The sequence below is a fragment of the Fistularia commersonii genome, chromosome 29 (assembly GCF_037954325.1).
Source record: "Fistularia commersonii isolate RoL2024-O1a breed Wild chromosome 29, RoL_Fcom_v1.0, whole genome shotgun sequence".
In the NCBI taxonomy this organism is placed as follows: domain Eukaryota; kingdom Metazoa; phylum Chordata; class Actinopteri; order Syngnathiformes; family Fistulariidae; genus Fistularia; species Fistularia commersonii.
Window position 1 is genome coordinate 3367569 of NC_141312.1, and position 18593 is coordinate 3386161.

At 40.4% G+C, this 18593-nt stretch overlaps 1 protein-coding gene across 1 annotated transcript; it reads right to left on the reverse strand.

The window, feature by feature from the left end:
- Positions 1–684: 684 nt before the first annotated feature.
- On the reverse strand, positions 685–18062 carry hephl1b (hephaestin-like 1b). Its single transcript, XM_086177475.1, has 20 exons — positions 17862–18062; positions 16303–16547; positions 14362–14574; positions 12289–12474; positions 11818–12072; positions 11322–11490; positions 10472–10614; positions 10242–10373; positions 9091–9296; positions 7516–7654; positions 7226–7438; positions 6373–6589; positions 6143–6282; positions 5782–5907; positions 5589–5695; positions 5235–5469; positions 3703–3842; positions 3439–3592; positions 3328–3348; positions 685–1050 (listed from the first exon to the last, which is right to left on the reverse strand). Exons 1-20 carry the CDS (start codon positions 18023–18025, stop codon positions 974–976), a joined length of 3282 nt encoding a protein of 1093 aa, XP_086033601.1. The 5' UTR covers positions 18026–18062; the 3' UTR covers positions 685–973.
- Between the last annotated feature and the right edge of the window lie 531 nt (positions 18063–18593).

Below are 18593 nucleotides of genomic sequence, written 5' to 3' on the forward strand. Positions count from 1 at the left end.
GTTCATGAAAACAGTAAAACTTTAATTTTTTTCGTAAAAGATTCTGGGTCATACTTACTTACAAGCATCTTATTTATGATATGTTTGACGGTGAAGTGTAAATCATCAGCAAACTTTCAGTATTGATCCGTGTCCCATTCCCAGGCTACTCACCCGTCAAAGCATCAATAATGTAAATCAATACCTGAGTGACGGACAGGAAACAGATTTCAACGACAATGTGATGGACTGCGGTGATTAACGGCCGAAGACAAAGACAGAAAAGCAGCTAATTGTTCAAGCTTGATTTAACTCCCCCCGCCTGACCAAACTCTGCAAGGGAACGGACCTTCTGATCAATCAATCGTCGATTGATCCCCCTGAGAAGCTGCCATTAACCGGATCGACAGCTCGAGGTGCGACAATTGGAGGAGTCCCTCTTACCTGAGTTTACACACTCATCATCACACACACACACACACACAGATGCAAACACCTCAGAGTTGATGTAGTGCTTACCCCCACACCCCCCACCTTATCAAATCATCTATTGATCAGTTCAGCTGTGTTACGTTATATCCAACATCAGTATCAGGGCAGAATACAAAACAACAAGGAATTTAAGCTGATGTGTTTTGTTGTTGAATAGATAGGATGAGCGCCCCTTTGTGGCGCAACTGCAAAAATTACCACTTAAATAAATTGTTTATAAAAAAACAGGTCTTTATTATACATTCGTATCTGGGAGGAGACTCCTTCCTGATGCTAAATTCAGTGTAACATGACAGAAACACAAAACAAGTCACAAAAGTATCTGTTTGTTCAAAGAAATGGAGTGTTTGCGGACTTTGCACAGGCTTTAACAGTCTTTGATCGACGTTAACTGGACTGATCATTACTCAGTATTTACACACGGACACATGTAACCTCAAAATAAAAAAAAACAACAACACATATGCAACAGTGATTTTGCCCCTGTTTTTAAAGCAAAGATTCATAAGCAGAACCACCTTCCGGCCAGAAGACACAGTATCAGCGTCAGGATCGGCGTGTTCGTGGAGGTTCCTGGAGCTGAAAGGAAGCGAATGAAATTATAAGAGAAAGAGAGAAGTGAACAGAGGGATATGGTCGGCATGTTTTAATCCAAATTTTTCCCAACAAAAATCTTAATAATTGTAATTTCCCCTTTAATAGTAATTAAAGAGCACAACCTGGCCGTGACGGGACAAAAAGCATACGGCTAATCAGAAAACTCCCCTTCCTGTTTCCGTAAACCGATTTTGTCCACTAGATGGCTGTTCTTGCATCCTTCGACAAAGATGTGCACGGGAATACGAGAAGCCTCGTCTGAAGTGGCGGGTCAAAAACACGAGTGTGTCGAGACCAAATAAGTCAGCAAACACAACCCGACCGAGGCTTCGACTCGAGTGTTTCCTTCCCGGCAGATGGGAGGGGCCTTTCCACTTTGCTTGACCCCGACTTACACTCAGCTCGCTGCTCTAAAAACACAACAATTTTTGCAGCACTCCACCCCATCAGGTTATTTAGAAAAGGAGCTTTTACAGCCGCTCCACAGTAGTTCATTTTATTTAATTTATTTAACGCTATTTTATTTGTATGAATTAAGTGGAATTTAAGTGCGGAGTTTGCACTGATACACCAGCCTTTAGACCTTTAGATCTCACTTCAATTCCGTCTTCCCACGGTCGCCGTCACATTTCTGTGCAGAATGCAACTTTGCATTGATGAATTCTATTAAAGCAAACGTGAAAACTGTATCCTCGTGGAAGCTCAGAGCTCTTCCTTACGTTGTGAAACCGCTGAGCCGTGACAGAGCCTGGAGATCCGTCTGAGTCGTTGGACGGAAAGAAGAAAGCGCGATTTCCAAACCACCTTCTTACACCATTTACCTTACGCGCCAGAAAGCTGCAACTGAAAATGTCCCAACCGATAAACTAAACCGAAAAAAAGACTGCGGCGCTTCTGTTTTTTGCAGCTTTCAGTCGCACAGTTGAATGAACGTCTCCCACGCAAACACCACGATGCTGCATCTCGGAGACTGTTTGGTATCTTTTGGTCAATATTTACACTCTCCATAGCAATATGAATGGTTTGTTTCCTTTTTCATCAGATACTTTGAGTCATCGTCATTGGTGAATGTTTTAAAAGTAACCAATGGGATTTCGCTTTAAATTCAATCCCCGCATACTCAGGTAGCAGCTGGGAAATCCTTTGTAACTACCTCATACAATTTGGAATAACAGCTTTAAAATCCGTGATGTAAATCCAAGCTGTAACCTGAACTTTACAACTGAGCTAAAATATCTATAAACATATCTGATACAAACAGAATGTTAAAATGAACCCTGATAATTGCAGCTGATGCTTTGCAATGGATACACAAGATGTATCCATTCCAATGATGCTAATGAGCGCCCCATAACTGTAAGTGATCTCTAAGCGATTTGTTTACTGTTTGTCATAGTTTGTCTTTTCATTATTGGCTGCCAATATGGTTGTCTGTAGTTTTTGTCATTATTTGGGTATTTTATCATTCTGAATCCACGTCTTACAACCGGCGGTCCAACGCCTCTATTCCCAGCAACCCTGCAAGCCTGAAGTTGTTGCTGTTGTTGTTCTCCCTCCTGTCTATTTATTCATGGATGTCTTGCTATCGTCTGTCTTCTAACTGTCTGTCTATTATTATTTATTTATGATAACATTTACTTATGTATTTATCTATTCATTATATTTATATCTATTCTTGACATTATTACAGTAACTGTAACAGTATAATTTATCTTATCTTATCTTATCTTAAATCCCTCATTGCCATGCTGAGTGTAATTAATGCCGCTTTTTTTTTTTTTTTAATGCCGCTTATGTTATATTGCAGAGCCATTTTGTACCAACAATTTTCACACTTATATATTATATTATATTATATTATATTATATTATATTATATTATATTATATTATATTATATTATATTATATTATATTATATTATATTATTCTCTTTTTTTTCTCTCTTTTTTCTTTTTAATTTTTTTGAACATTTTATTTTTGATGTTCACATGAACTTTGATGCTGCTACCCCATGTGCCCCCCAATTTACCCTTTGGGGACGGATAAAGTTTTTCTGATTCTGATTTTGATTAAATTGTCCTACTAACATAGTCAAATATTAAATTACACTATAACTGTCTAATAATGTTGTTTTCTGGTGGATTTAAATATAAATAGATGTGAATAAAGGCATTATTTGTTTATGCGAATGTTCGTCAATAAATAACACAAGGTGCAAGATGCGTTTTAATTTGGTACAGAAGATCAAGCAGTGCTTACCGTGTGCTGATGCTTTTGGATCTGAAAAGAGCACATATTTCGTGTGAGCGACGGTTATTTTGCAAGGAATAGATAAGACTGACACAAATATCATGGAGACACCGGACACACCCTTGATGGTGAAAGTGGTTTCCATGCCGGCGTGGATGTGGTCAGTCACATGGCAATGGAGCAACCAAGTCCCCGGGTTCCCGGCCACCATCTCCACCGTCTGGAATGTTCCGGGGAAGAGGTCGAAGACATCTGCGCGGTGCACGTGGTCCGTCTGACGGACACAATCAAGCACATGCACGCACACACACGCGTATACATTACACAAAGCATTTTACGTTAAAGCGAAAACCTCGGGTGAAAAGTCTCGACGGCGAATCTTGCCTTGTAAGTGAAGGTTTCGGCGTGAAAGTGAACATTGTGCATGTCCACTTCATTGCCCATGCCCAGAAGATACCAGTCCACTTTCTGGCCCTTGGTCATCACCAGGCCGTGGAGGTTACCGTACAGCTTCCCGTTAATCCCTACGAGGCAACACGCAGGGAAATCACCATTTCCGAGAACAAACACGTTTATATCGTGAACACGATTCATGTTTTTACATCTAAACGTCACTGCCGATTTGCCGTGGAGGAGAACGCCATTTCAAGACACGCTTGATCACGATGGTATTTGTTGGTGACATATTTTTTTTCCGTCTTTTATCACACGCTTTTAATCTCGAGCCTGTTTGAACCGGGGATCGCTCCGATCCGTGCAGTTTTTTTTCTTTATCGCTACTGGTGTTGCCGCTCTCGCTGTGATTGAGCGCAATATTCGTGCGTCAGCGTTCTTATCAATGTGAGCTAATATGTGTAGAGACAATTACCTGCGTATTGACATATTGATCTGACACAGCTGTGTTTCATGAGAGAGAGGGTCACTAGTAAGTAATCTTACTTTTTGTTTACTTTTCGAATCAATGCATTGCGTGTACTGTAATTTCCAGACTACGAGCCGCTACTTTTTTCCACACGCTTTGAACTTAAACAAAGATGGGGCTAGTTTATGGATTTTTTTTTAGGGCTGATGAGCTTTATGTCACCCAAACGTTTAGCCGCGTCACATCGGACCGATGAAATTACCGTGAAATTCTGTGGCCGTTCAATTCCGACTCGGAAGAAGACGACTTTATCGGTTTTAGTGCACGGGAGGAAGGAGAAGTTAGAGATGAGCTGGAGTAGGACAAAGCGGGGATAGAAAATGGATGGCCTTTTCCTTGCGTTATTTATTATTATTCTTGTTATCGGCGGGCACTGTCAGGAAAAAAGCATTTTCCAATATTTATGGATATTTAATTAAAAGTAGAAAAGTAAAATGTATATCTGAGGTTACAACATGGACACCTGTGTCCTATAGACAAATGCAGCCTATATATTTATTTTGTTATTTTTATCTGGTACGGCTTATATGCAGGTGCGGTCAATAGTCTGGAAATCACGGTGTTTCAGCTCTAAGCCTAATTTAATTAAATCCTTTATAGGATGTCTAATGCATGTGACATTTGATTATTTGTTTTATATTTTATTTCACTTTCTGGGTGAAATTAAAGTTGTGGTGGGTTTGGAATTTGAGTGTTGGTATTTGTGTATTTTGAGTACATGTATTTAGGAAACAAAAGGTTTTATGAGGGCCCTGCATTCTTTTGCAATAATTTCAATATGTTTTTGCACAAGTTGGAAAGCAGTGTATTTTGGGCTTTATCCAAAACGTTGGATGCAGTTTGCTTCTGTTTGTTCTTCATTCTCAAGAATAACATGATTGATTTGTTCACGCACTCTCTCATTCACAAATTTGGGCAGTTTTGGGGTCAAACCCAGGCAGAACATGCAGACTCGAGACGTCTCGGCCCCCGTCCTCCCCGGCGGCTCTCTCACCGTGCATCTTGTTGCTCTCTTCAAAGTCTTCGTCTTTCGCCAACGAGTCGAGGTCGACGTCACCGAGGTATTTTCTGATGTTGTCTTCGTAATACTGGGACTGGTTTTCGTCGTGCACCATGAAGAGGAGCGCAAACTCCTTCTCCACGTCAACCCTGTGTCTGTCGGACCCTTCGCCCCGCAGAGTCCCGGGCCTGCAAACCACCAGGGGCCCCAGAAGTCCGCTGTAGAGATCCTGAATGTACACAAAAGAAAGTGCTGTGTTCTAAACACCGACTACTCCCACATTCCACACCGCGCAGTCGGTTCACTGCCGAAAACACATTCTTTCTCCGTGTAGACGTCCAACGGTACCTTGATGAAGTCGACCCTGGAGAAGTAGGCGTAGGAGATGCAGTTTGGATCTGTTGCGCTTGGACCGGAGCTCTTTGGAATATCCCATGTTAATACGATCTCTAAGCCTGAACACGGGGGCGAAGGAATGTTTTACAAATTTCCTTTTCGCAAACATCCATTCATCGACGTAAAGAGTCGCTTGGATTCTCACCGGGTTCGACGGGAATGTGGGCGCCGCTGGCCTTCACCCCGTGAGCGGTTATCGAGTAATTGAAACTAGCTTTATTCTTGAATGTGATTAGTATTTGCTCTCCGACCTCTGCTTTGATTATTGGACCTAAAAAAAGGGACGAGATGAAAAACACATTTTATTGAATTCCATAATGACGGGACCTGACGAATCCACGGGCCTGCTGGTTACATCAGCTTATTTATACGTTACATATACGTTATTTTCGTTGTAAAAACATTTGACCGGCTTGCTGTAAATGCACCTGGCTGCAAACCACCATTTCCAGTAGACGGTGATATTTGACTGAATGCAGGTGATGCATGAATGAATGCAAACTCACCCAAAATTCCCAAATGCTCTTCGCCGGGCTTGCGTTTTTTCTGAACTTTGAAAGTGTCGTCGGTATATTCTCTGAACACCGCCTTCTTATAGCGTGATCCAATCCTGTCCTTCCCACGGTCCAGAAACTCGTTGCCGGGACTGGAAAACCAAAAGCAGTCGTATGAACGGCCCGCGATAAATAAAATCGCACGCCGCTTTAACGGCTCCCTCGTTCACACACACACACACCTGTCCTTTAACGTGTTGTGGTTCAGCTCCTTTTCCCATTGCCTGTCGGGCGAGAAGTCCCACTCGATTTCTTCGGCGCTGATGAAATATTTCACGATCTTGGGGGACCTCGCGCTCACGTTATTTACGTGACGTCCTGGACAGTTGTTGACGTGGTAGAGCTGCCTCATGCCGCCTGAAAAGTGGTCTGTTACTCTGCAACTCACCTCATACACTCCTGACAGGAAAAAATTCAAAGAGGAAAAGGATTGAGAGTATTTATAAATATAGAAAAAGAAAAACAAAGTCTACGTCATGTGCAGACGAAGCAGAGATGCTCATGCCAGCACCTCCGGTCCATCTTTTGGGAAGATCATTTTGAGGAAGTTGATTAATAAATGTATGAATGATAAGTTCAATAATAAGTACATTTAAAGTGAATTACCCAAGAAATAAAATGTAAACATGAAATGGAAAAGTAAATAAATATGTAACTAAATAAAAAGGAAAATTAAATACAGAAACTGAATTAAAACACAATGACATTTCATCTAAATCAGAAATGTAAATACAAAATTAAATTAAAAAAAAAAAATCACTGTAAAGTTAATGGTGGAATCTATTCACTGTGGGGGTTGTCGGTCTATTCCTTTACTTTTTGTGATTTGTTCTTCCACATGCACGCTACTCCGGAATCCAAGTGTCCTCCAGATAACAGAGAGACACTTGTGTTATTTCCTGTTACATTTGCTGCCGGGCTTCACCATAAACACTGACAAGCATTTCCTGTGCCGGATCTCAAATGTTGAAAGCAGGATTTGAAGTTTGGATCGCAGTGCTGTGTGTGTGAAACATAAAGTAGAATGTGACTGACCGGGAGTGGACGGCTGCATGGTGACAGCGGCGGTGGTGTGTGGGAAGAGGTTGACCGTGTCCCGGGTTGTACCCTGCTTTTCAAAGGTGTTCCCCTCGAAATAAATCCCATGAATGTCATTTTCCGTTCCCAGCCCGAAGGTGTACCACACCACTTTGTCTCCGGCACACATCTGCAGTCCGGGAAGGTTCCCATACATTAATCCATTTACCGCTGAAATTGAGAGATGAGTGTCAAAATGATAAAAATGCAATAGCGGAGATGTAACTAAAAACATAAGCGTTGATCACCGTGCATCTTGTTGCTCTCCTCGAAGTCTTCGTCGTTTGTCACGTTGCCGCCAAACGTCGCGATATTGTCATCTAAGTACCAGCTCAGGTTTTCATCCATGACAGAAAAGAGGAGGAAGAACTCCTTATCCACGCCTTTCTGTTAAAAACACACATCCAGTGTCACCGTCGGGTTTTTCGCACCATCACGAGCTTTAACAAACCATTACAAAAAGACATCTGTGACATCATTTTAAGAAATGCGTTTTTAATCCTGCCATGTTGAGATTTGATTGGCTTTAAACCATTGGAATTTAAATGCCATTAATAATACCTACTGGATATCTATTTAGGTGCATTCACAATTTCTAAATCAAATATTCGCTGAAGAAAGTAAATGACCGACATGCTATTTAGATGTGTTGTAATGCATGTAATGATTTAGACACGTGTGCTCATGGTATTTAGTTTGCAATGCAAATTTAATTATAAGGTACTATAATTTAGAGCAGAGCTGGGTATTTTTTGCCTCTTTTGCTTTTCTATCTGGCCCACCAAACTACCTTGTTTTTTCTTTTTTTTAATAAAAAAGTATTTTCAATCAATATTGAATTTAGAGGCTTCTTTTTTTCCCTTTTGTTTAATTTTGTATGGATGATTACGTACAAAATAATTTCAGTGTTTTTATATGATCATGCATGATTTTGAAGTTGAAATAAAATGCCAAAAAAATGTTATATCTAAATTACCATTTTCATTTTGTGCAATTACATTGGCCCGCACGTAAAAACTTAATTAAGAAATGTGGCCCAACACCCAAAATAATTGCCCAGCCCTGATTTATTATTGCTGTTACTATTATTATTATTATCACTGGTTTGTTCAGCCATGAGCATGAACTTGCCAACGAAAATTGTATTGATGCTATAAACAGTAGCAGCATCAAAAGACATTTTGGTGTCTTCTGTGTGCAGGCCTGACCAGCACCTTTTCAGTTTCAGATCATCAGTCTCAGTCACACATTACTTTTAATTTTATTAGATTTTGCTAGATTTATTTTAGGCAGCCTGAATTTTTTTTTCCCATCAGTTTTACATGTTTTGTTTTATTTTTCTGATTCATTTGTTCCACTCACACACATGCTAAGGTGTCTAATTCATTACATGTTTGACATGCCACGTACAATCCTTCCATTTGACCGAGGCCAGTCAGTTTAAAAACAATGATAAATGTCTAATTTGATTATTTATTGACTGTCTTTGATACGTGTTTTTGCACAAATCATTAACACTCACCAACCTATTATCTCCTGTCAGTCTAAATCATTATATACAAATATGTTCTAATTAGATCAAAATAGGTTTTTTAATCATTTACTACATCTGAATATCCTTCTGAAAATAGATACAAAATAGATAAAATTTAGAAATGTAGGCGTCTTCATTATTAATAGAAAAAAAATCTGTTGTGTAATGTATTATTATATTATAGAAAAATATAAAGCCATTCCTAAAAGCAGACACTCATTACTTAAAAACACACCACAAGATTGCGTAATGTGTGAAAGGGATAACCGGACAAGTGTCGGATTAAGACCTGAGTTCCGTTCACGCCGATTGTTCCTCTCTTGCACACCAGCAGAGGCCCCACTAATCCGGAGTTGGTGTCCTTGGTGGGATTAGACGCGGAGTAATACAAGTACGGGATGCACTGAGGATCCGATGGCGACGGGCCTTCCAGAGCGTGCCAGGTGTACTGGAAGACTTCTCCCGGACCCACCTGGGCGCCGCGCTTGTTGACCCCTTGTGCACAAAAATCATGTCATCACTTGAGTTCAATCCTATTACTTTGCATTACGATGTCTCTCGGCGAGTAAATCCCGATCATGTCTCTTTTCTCTTCTCCTCAACATGAAAATACATCATCGCAGTATCGGATGTTTCATTTGACCGCTTTAAATTACCGGTTATGACCTAGTTGCAAATCACTCAGACCTAGTTACACAACCTTGTCATTACATCAAGTTTTTTTTGTGATCATGTACATATATATATATATATATATATGTGTGTGTGTGTGTGTGTGTGTGTGTGTATATATACATACATATATATGTATATATTACATATATGTTACATATATATGTACACACACACACACACACACACACACACACACATATATATATATGGTATTTATATGGTGTGTGTGTGTGTATATATATATATATATATATGTATATATACATATATGTACGCTCAAAAAGAAAAAAAAAGGGAACACTTAAACAACACAATGTAACTTCACTCTGGGAAATCAAACTGTCCACTTAGGAAGCAACACTGATTCATTTTGACTTATTTTAAGGACATTACATCAGAGTTGGATCAGCCTGGTGTGTGTTTTTCCATTTTTATTTGGAGTGTGACTCCAAATCCAGACCTCCATGGGTTCATACATTTGATTTTCATTGATCATTTTTGTGTGATTATGTTGTCAGCACGTTCAATGAAGCAAAGAACATAGTATTTAATAAGAATATTTCATTTATTCAGATCTAGGATGTGATATTTTAGTGTTCCTTTTATTTTTTTTTTATTTACATGCGTATGTATACATAAATATTGATGCAAAAAAGTGTGTTGGGGGGAAGCTCATGTACAAAGAATGAAATTTGCTGCATCTGCAAACCCTCTAACTCGTGCCTTCTATTTCTAACACGTTTGTGCAACTTGCTGCTTTCTCACCGTCCTCGTAGCTGCTTCCCTCGGAGTGTTTGTCATATTGCAGGCCGTGCGGCTGAATGCTGTAGTTTTTATCGGCCTTATTCATGAATGTCACAATCAGAGTCTCTCCTTCCTCCGCCCTCAAAACGGGACCTTTGGAAACGTGGAAAAAGGCCGTCGACGTGAAAGCGAAAGACACGACGGCGGGAAATCAGACGGCAAAAGAAAGCGATGAGAGAGCCGGACCTCACCTAACATCCCGAGGGGATCAGATTCGGAGGCCTGTGGATCTTTGACCGTGCTGAAGGTGTCGTCTGTGTACTCTTTGTAAATCACTTTTAAGTAACAACAGCCAATTCTTCCGTGTTCTCGGCTAAAAAATATTTCTGAATCACTGATATAAAGGGTTGAGGGGGGGCAAGGGGAAGAGGAAAATGGCAGAAAAGATGTGTAAATACCTGGAACGGAAAGGGTGTGATACACGTACAAGTGAGACATTTATTTAGGTTTACCGTTCTGTTACGATGCAACGAAACAAACACCTGTGTCAGATCGAGAACAAGTAAAACAACAAACACACTGTTTGGGGTACAATTCCTCTCAACGCAGGAATCAGCAGCTCATGGTATAATCAGTCCCATTCAGAGCCCGTTCACACTGAAAAGTAGCTTTGTTCAGGTTTCATCGGCCTTAAAGAGATAGTTCGACAAAAAAGCAAACAGCGTCTCCTGCGACTGAGTGTGCGATGCAACGTTCTCTGGATGTTTATGATTGATGTCGTTGCACCAAAATGTCTGCGGGAAGTAGCGAAAAAAGGACCAAATATCCATAGGTGGGATAATTACGTAAGACTATACGGTGGAAGAATGGCTATTCCTGTGATGTGAAAACCTTATAACGGCAGCGATGTGGATATTCATTCATCGGAAATGGCCTTCTTATCGCTAACTAGTGTTTGAAGAACTTGGGAAAGGCTGTGCATGCGTGGATTATTGAAAACCCCAACTGTTAGGCATAAAATGATGCTGACATGCATGATTAAAAGTTCTCCGCAAGTATTCAACCGATGACAATGTTTCTTTCTCACAATTTCTCGCATACCTGTCGGGTTGTGTCAGTGAAACCTTCGTGATCTCATCTTTTCCTGTAGGAGCGTAGTTCCAGGTGACTTTCTCAGCAGCCAGGTAGTACTTCCGCACGCTGCGCTCGCTGGGTTTTGGCTGAACCTTGGCGTCACATGACTTCACTTCATAAAAGGCCTGCATCCCAGCTAGAGCGGGTAAAAAGTTACATTTAGGGACCGACAATCAGTTGCATTAAGAATTGCGTTTAGATTAAAATACTTCGGGAAAGATCCTTTTTCTACTTTTCATTCGGTGCGTTTCAATACAAAGTACACATATAATGTATTGCTCCCTCTGTTTAGTGGAATTTCCACTGCTTACACACACACTTTGAAAATAACGCACCTCGATACTGACCGTTTTAATGTCAAGACCTGTCAGATGATTCGCCTGCGAGCAGCTATGCACGCCCATTACACTCTCAGAGTTGAGATATGGAAGGTGACTCAGGGGTCAAAGTTCAGGTGCCCTACCTTGTAAGTGGTCATTAACCTGACAGGCCAACAGCCATTTTCCGGCCGCCCTCGGGACCATCCCGGCCGTGACGAACGTGGCGGGGAAGAGGCTGAGGACGTCGGTTCTGTGGCTGCGGTCCAGCAGCGTATTCCCATGGAAAAATGCAGAATGAATGTCCACTTCGTTACCAATGCCAAACAAATGCCATGCGACCTGCTGGTTCTGGCATAGCTCTATTCCGGGCAGGTTACCAAACAAGTACCCATTAATCCCTGACACAAAGAGAAAATCACATTTTACGGAGGGGCGGACAGAACAAAACCACAGTTTGAACTTTGCTTTCATGGACTTTGTTTATTGAATTACCCTGAGAAGCATAACATGAATTGGGGTAATTGTGAAACACTTTAGATAGCTTGAACTTTTACTGCTACAAAAAAAAACAAGTTGTGATCAGGCGGTGCGGAGAAAACCATTCATCCCTTTACCGTGCATCAGATTTGACTCCTTGAAGTCCTCATCGTTTTCATCGACACTGGCGGGATCGGAGCATCGCAGAATGTTCCTCGGCAGGTACCAGCTCAGGTTTTCGTCCACCACGCTGAACATTAAGAAGATATCTTGGAGCACGTCGGTACGGGCCGACGCAAGGTCATCACCGGCGTTCAAGATCCCTGGAGAAAAAAAAAAAGGAATATACAGGCCGAGGATGAAATCCCAATGATGCACATGAAAAGTTTGGGGGGATAAACCGTGCCTATCAGGCTTCGACGGAAGAGAACGTCCCTTTGGTGGATCCTTGCTCTCGTAACATTAGCTTCAGGGAAGGCCAGATGTTGATGTAGCTATTTGTCATAAAGTTTACACCTAATGTCACCTGCAATTAGAACTAGGGCAAGACCTTTAAATCCGTTTGCAGAAATCATCAGCTGATAGAATATCGGCATACACTCCTGCAAATAAGCTCCGTTATGAGAACTTCTTTATCGGCCACAATGATGTTTACACTGTTATTGCTGCTGCTACTCATGAAGGCGCACCACGGCTGAACATCTCTGCTGAGTCACTTGAAAAAAAGCTGTATCATCTGCTGATCTGCAACTAATGGCTCTTTGAGACACTACGACGCCATCACTATCATTTCTGCTATTTTCCTGAATAGCATATTTGGCAGTTAAGCTAGTTGGCATTCACAGAGAATGCTAGTATAACACAGAATATTCCTGCAGCTCAGCATTTTAATCGAATTCGTCGTACGTCGACTTCATGCTCTGTTGTTGTGAAGCTGATGCCGTTTGGTGGAATAAATATTGTGCAATCAAGTTGCATTGTAATCTCGAATCAAAATATATTGCTCTGAAAAAAATAATGGGGACACTAAAACAATACAATGAAACTCCAAGTCAATCACACTTGAGTGAAATCAAACTGTCCACTTAGGAAGCAACACTGATTCATTTTGATTTGTTTTAGGGATATTTGATTTCCATCGATCATTTTTGTGTAATTTTGTTGTCAGCACATCCAACGACGTAAAGACCAATAAGAATATTTCATTCATTCACATCTAGGATGTGTTATTTTAGTGTTCCCTTTATTTTTTTAGCAGCTTATACAACAAAGTTCCTTAATGTGGAGTTGGTTTTTTTTTTTGCTATCTCCTGTCTTCTGCCTTTTTTTTTTTTTTGCTGTTATCACTGTTACGCTGCTGTGACAAAGGAATTTCCCCTATAGGATCAATAAAGTTTATCTTATCTTATCTTATCTCATCTTAATTCTGGTTGAAGGTGCGTGCTCCCTTGTGGCATTGTTGGTTGGCTCTTTTGTATGAAGAATAAGACTAGGAATGAGAATAAGAATAAGAATAAGAATAAGAATAAGAATAAGAATAAGAATAAGAATAAGAATAAGAATAAGAATAAGAATAAGAATAAGAATAAGAATAAGAATAAGAATAAGAATAAGAATAAGAATAAGAATAAGAATATAGAATAACAACTTTACAACTCAACAACTCAAATTGTTGTGCCAGAGTTACAAGAAAAATATAACAATGATAAATAATAGTAGAAAATTGTATAAACAGTAAAAAAAGGGGGAGATTAAGAAATACAAATAAACTATAAAGTGTCTTAAGTAACAAGTGAAGACTATAAAGTATCTTAAGGTCTTGAGTACCAAGTGAAAGATAAGGAGTGCACAAGAGTATGAAAAAATATTGTACATGTAGCTGTTATGAAATATTGCACAGTTCTGAACATATATGCAGATAAATAAATTATTATAATTTACAGTAAGTGGGTAAGATCTTTTTTTTTTTTTTTTTTTTTTAAGGTTTAAGATTTTAAGATTCCCTGCGGCTGAAAGGAGAGGAATTAAAAAGTCTGATAGCCTCAGGTAGGAAAGTGGAGCTCCTCGGTCGAATTAGTCTACGGCTGAAGAGCTCTGACAGGACGTCAGTGTGGCATGCAGGGGGTGATAAACATAAGCGGGAATGGCGGGATAAGCGGGAAATGATGGGTGGATGGATGAAATGAACGTATTAGCACACGCCGCCGTACCTTTCTTGCACGTGAGAAGTGGCCCGATGAGTCCTGAGGCTATGTCCTTTGGGGCCTCCACGTGCGAGTGGTAGGCCCAGTTCAGGCAGCTGCCATCGTCACCTGTGGGCGCAAATTCTGGCCGGACTTCCCACCGGTAGGTGTAGGTGCCTTGGGGTGGAACCGAGTCATCCTTCTTCAAGTTTCCAGATGTCCCATCTGGATAGAGTGCACCTGCAAGACCGTAGAATCGGTTTGAAGGAGGCTTGAGCTACCGATTAATAAACAGGTAGAAAAAACACAAAGGGCTATGAATGCTAAATTTTCTTTGAGAATGATTCAGATAATTCTTTTGGATTTAAAAAGGTATTTTCATGCACTCAGAGGGGCTTTCACCTCTGCTAGAAAGCCCACTTTGTTTCTGTGTATTTAACTGTTAGTGAAATGATACCGTTCAGTCGGTGTTTATCGGTGGGTTCTCATAGATCCTCCACTCTTGCAGTTATTCCAACACATCATACCATATGGTAGACAATATATTTTTCCCTTTTAGCGCAGTGGAGGCTAGTTGGATTTTTCCCCTTTCTTCACGCTGAAGGTGAGTTCAATTGTTTAATGTCGAAAGTTGAATGCTAACATTATGTTAACTTACATTACTTATCCATGCATGAGCTGGTACTAGTTTGCTGTTGAGTTAAGCTGATCAGCAGACCACTTGCTGTCCATGAGCCCCTTGTGGAGGATTTGTTTGTTATGATTCATATAATATCAAGATTTACTGAAATAATAATAATAATAATAATAATTTATCCTTTATTAATCCCCGTGGTGAAATTCATTCTCTGCAATTAACCCAATCATGGATGAACCATGAGTATTAGGCATGTTGTCGACCTCCTGTGCCACGCCACCCAAATACTCTCCAAATCCTGTCCTTTATTATCCTGGCTTTGTGTATAATGTTTAGGATTGCACTGATGGTTCTGTGGTATTGCTATCACATCAAAAAGGGAGCGTCTGTATGTGTTTTAACAGGAGCACCTACACCCATGCCTTGCTGCTGTAAACTTACTAATTCCCTGGAGAGAATCACTCCCTGTTTAAACTCCACACCTAGAAGTGTGAGTGAGCGTGTTTGGTCTGGATCCTTTCACAGCGGACAAGTGAACGCTGTCTTAGTTGCAAGGAGACACATGACACAACATTTCCTCTCACTTCCCCCATTTCCTTCTACAGTGGCTCTGTGATTCTCTTTCTTCCCTAATAATGCTCATTTATATTCTTATAATTGAAATCTGCTGCAAAGTAACTTTCCAGTGTCTTTACCCAACGTGAAAATGTGAGCAAAATATGAGCAAATTATCATTTCATTACTATCAATATTATAAATTATATTGAATCATACTGCCACATGAGTCAATGTGATTTGTTTTACTTGTCAAACCAAATTTAGAACGTTAGTTTCTTGTTTTTCCCCCATCAGGTTCCAGGAACTCCTCCCTTGTGGTTCGTCAAACACAATGAATAAGGGACGGGAACCCGTTACACAACACAGACCTGCAAAGTTCACAACAGCTGAAGTCTATGACAAGATGCCCTGACAATAACCACTGCTGGGCTGAGATTGTGCAACAACAGTTTTTCCACCCTTGCAGAAAAACTCCTTGACTTACTTCCCATAATATCTGTACTTTTCTGAACTTTTGTACATTTGTGTGCTTCTTTGTAACACATTGTATGCTTCTTTGTAATACATTGGGAACTTTAAGAAATTAATATAACAATGATAGTAGTTACACCCCACCCAAAAAAAAATCCCTTTTTTTTTTTTTTTTAATGAAGCATGTGTTTCTTCAATTTTCACAGCAAGGGGATTTTCTTCAGACTTCTTTTTTTTTTTTTTGATAACACATGTCTCCAGATGTGATAGGACAGAAAGTGAAATACTATGAAATATCATACCTTCTGCATTCTTCTCATAAAAAACTCCATGGGGATGCATGGAATAGTTCCTGGAGGCAAAGTTCTTCAGGTGGACCAATATAACATCACCAACCTCAGCACGTATTATGGGGCCCAGGAAGCCCAGCCATTCTGGCCGGGGGGAACGTTGGCTGTACGTGGGATCTGTGAACTGTCGATACATGGCCTTGGTATACACGCGGCCAATCTGTTGTGGTCCGTTAACCAGAAACACAGATGCATGTCTGGATAAGATAGGACGCGAAGAAAAGAAGTGTGTGAGAGTTAAGAAACAGGCAAAGATGACCAAACACACACACACACACATGACTAATTCAGCAATGGCTTGAACATTTAGACAATATCACAACATTTAATACAAGTTTCATTGTTTTAAGTGGTATGTTTAGATTAAATTGTAAAAAATTATGTTATTTTACATCACAACCAGAACCTATTGCTTCTGTTATTACATTATTAATCCATATTCTTGGAATATTTAATTATACTATAAATCACATTAACAGGGTCCTGATTCTGTAACTGCCATGGTTTGCCGTCGTCTAACAATCTGTATAATAAGCTGGTTCTGCCGCTGGGGGTCGCTTGCCTGAAGCTGGTTTGATTTACACCGATGTCCAGCCTCGTCCCATCACACGATTGCACCACAGTACCTCCTTATTTTAACCGCCTTAAAATTTCCATGAAAACATATAGATGATCGCAATCATTGTCGATTATAGCCAGAAACAGGACGACCCTTGACCTTTTATATATTTCGTAACCAGGCGAAAGAATATCCTAACTACGGGGCGGCCACCCTAGCCAGGATGACACAATTCCTAGGGGACAAAATATCCCAAAAAGAGAAACAATATTTAGTTACAAAACACAAATAGTATTCGACGCGTGTTGAAATAGCTTGGGCTCAGTTCAACCGGCGCTGTTTCAATCACAATCACAATATGCTAGAAAAGTCACAGAAAAACATCCACGTGTAAAACAACTGTGGGTTACAACAATGCGCAGGACAAAGCATCTGCACTCTGTTATAATCCGAATGGTCACAACTCAACCATATTGTGTCATCTGTTCATACAGAAGCTGTTTCATACTTTCAAATACAGACCAATATGTTGAATTTACCCTTCAGAAATATCACACCGCCTCAAAAAGTCAAATGGAGGACAACATCATGCTGATCCAGTCTCTGGCACCAGTAAAGTAAACTTTTCTGTATATCACAGGTGAAGTATCTGATCATAAAGTTGTCATGTAAATCTGGCAGGAGTCAAAAGAGACAGGAATTGATGCTTTACTTTTTAAGATAAAAAGTCCTTTTCATCACTTTCTGATAAACGACATAAGACTGACAACTGCGATGCGTAAAGTACACAACAGTGCGGGGAATCAAGTCTGAGTGTATTCTTTGTTTTTGTTTTTTGTTAATGAAAAGAAATGGCAAAAAGAAACCAAGTCAGTGATTCATCTGGACACACTCATCTGGAAACACGGAGTTTCAAAATGTTTCCTGCGCGACATTCGGCGTCGACACTCACTCATCCTTTTCGATGTCTTCCCCACTCAGGAGGTTTTTCCCGCTCGGCGCGTAATTCCAGTCCTCCTCGATAATCCCCACGTAGAAAACTCTCTCCACGCCGTCCGCGCCGTTTTCTAGCAAAAACAACAAGTAACACGCAAACAGCCCCGCGACCGCTGCCATGGCCAGAGTGTGCGGGTCTATGCGGATCTATGCGGAGCGGGGAAGGAGGCGCTGCGGGACGCGCCGTGCGTAACGACACGTCTTAGATAATCAACCAGGGGAAATCCAGGCGGGTTAACGACGTGTGTGTGACCCTGCGAGGGAAACAGCCTCGCAGATAAAAATTATCTGTAAATGGCCTTCGGGGAAATTAAAGTTGATCGTTCCAATTATGACAAAATGCAGCGTCAAGTACCAAGGGGTCGCCTGAGATGGCTCTCGTTTTATTTTCCTCAAATACTTATCCATCGCTGGATACGTATTTGTGCGTGTGAATAAATGAGCACTGGATTTGCAAACTTTTTTTTGCATATGTGCAATTTACTGAAATTTATCATATTGCTTATATCACTTATTTATTCATTTATCATATTACTGAAATTTCAGAGGCGAAATTTAAAACAGGAAAAAGTCGTATAATGGTTGAACTGCGAAATAATCGAATTGTTTAATTCCGCAATATCACCAAACTGGAAGTATATTTCTTCTACGTGTTATTTTCTCCCATTCGCACCGATGCATTTTGTGA

Excerpts from the sequence above, each read along its gene's own strand:
- hephl1b (XM_086177475.1), bottom strand. The coding sequence starts at position 18,025 with ATGGCAGCGGTCGCGGGGCTGTTTGCGTGTTACTTGTTGTTTTTGCTA. Across the intron at positions 12,073-12,288 it reads GGAGTCAAATCTGATGCACG|GGATTAATGGGTACTTGTTT; the intron begins GTAAAGGGATGA and ends TCTTTGTGTCAG. Across the intron at positions 1,051-3,327 it reads TCCAAAAGCATCAGCACACG|CTCCAGGAACCTCCACGAAC; the intron begins GTAAGCACTGCT and ends GCTTCCTTTCAG.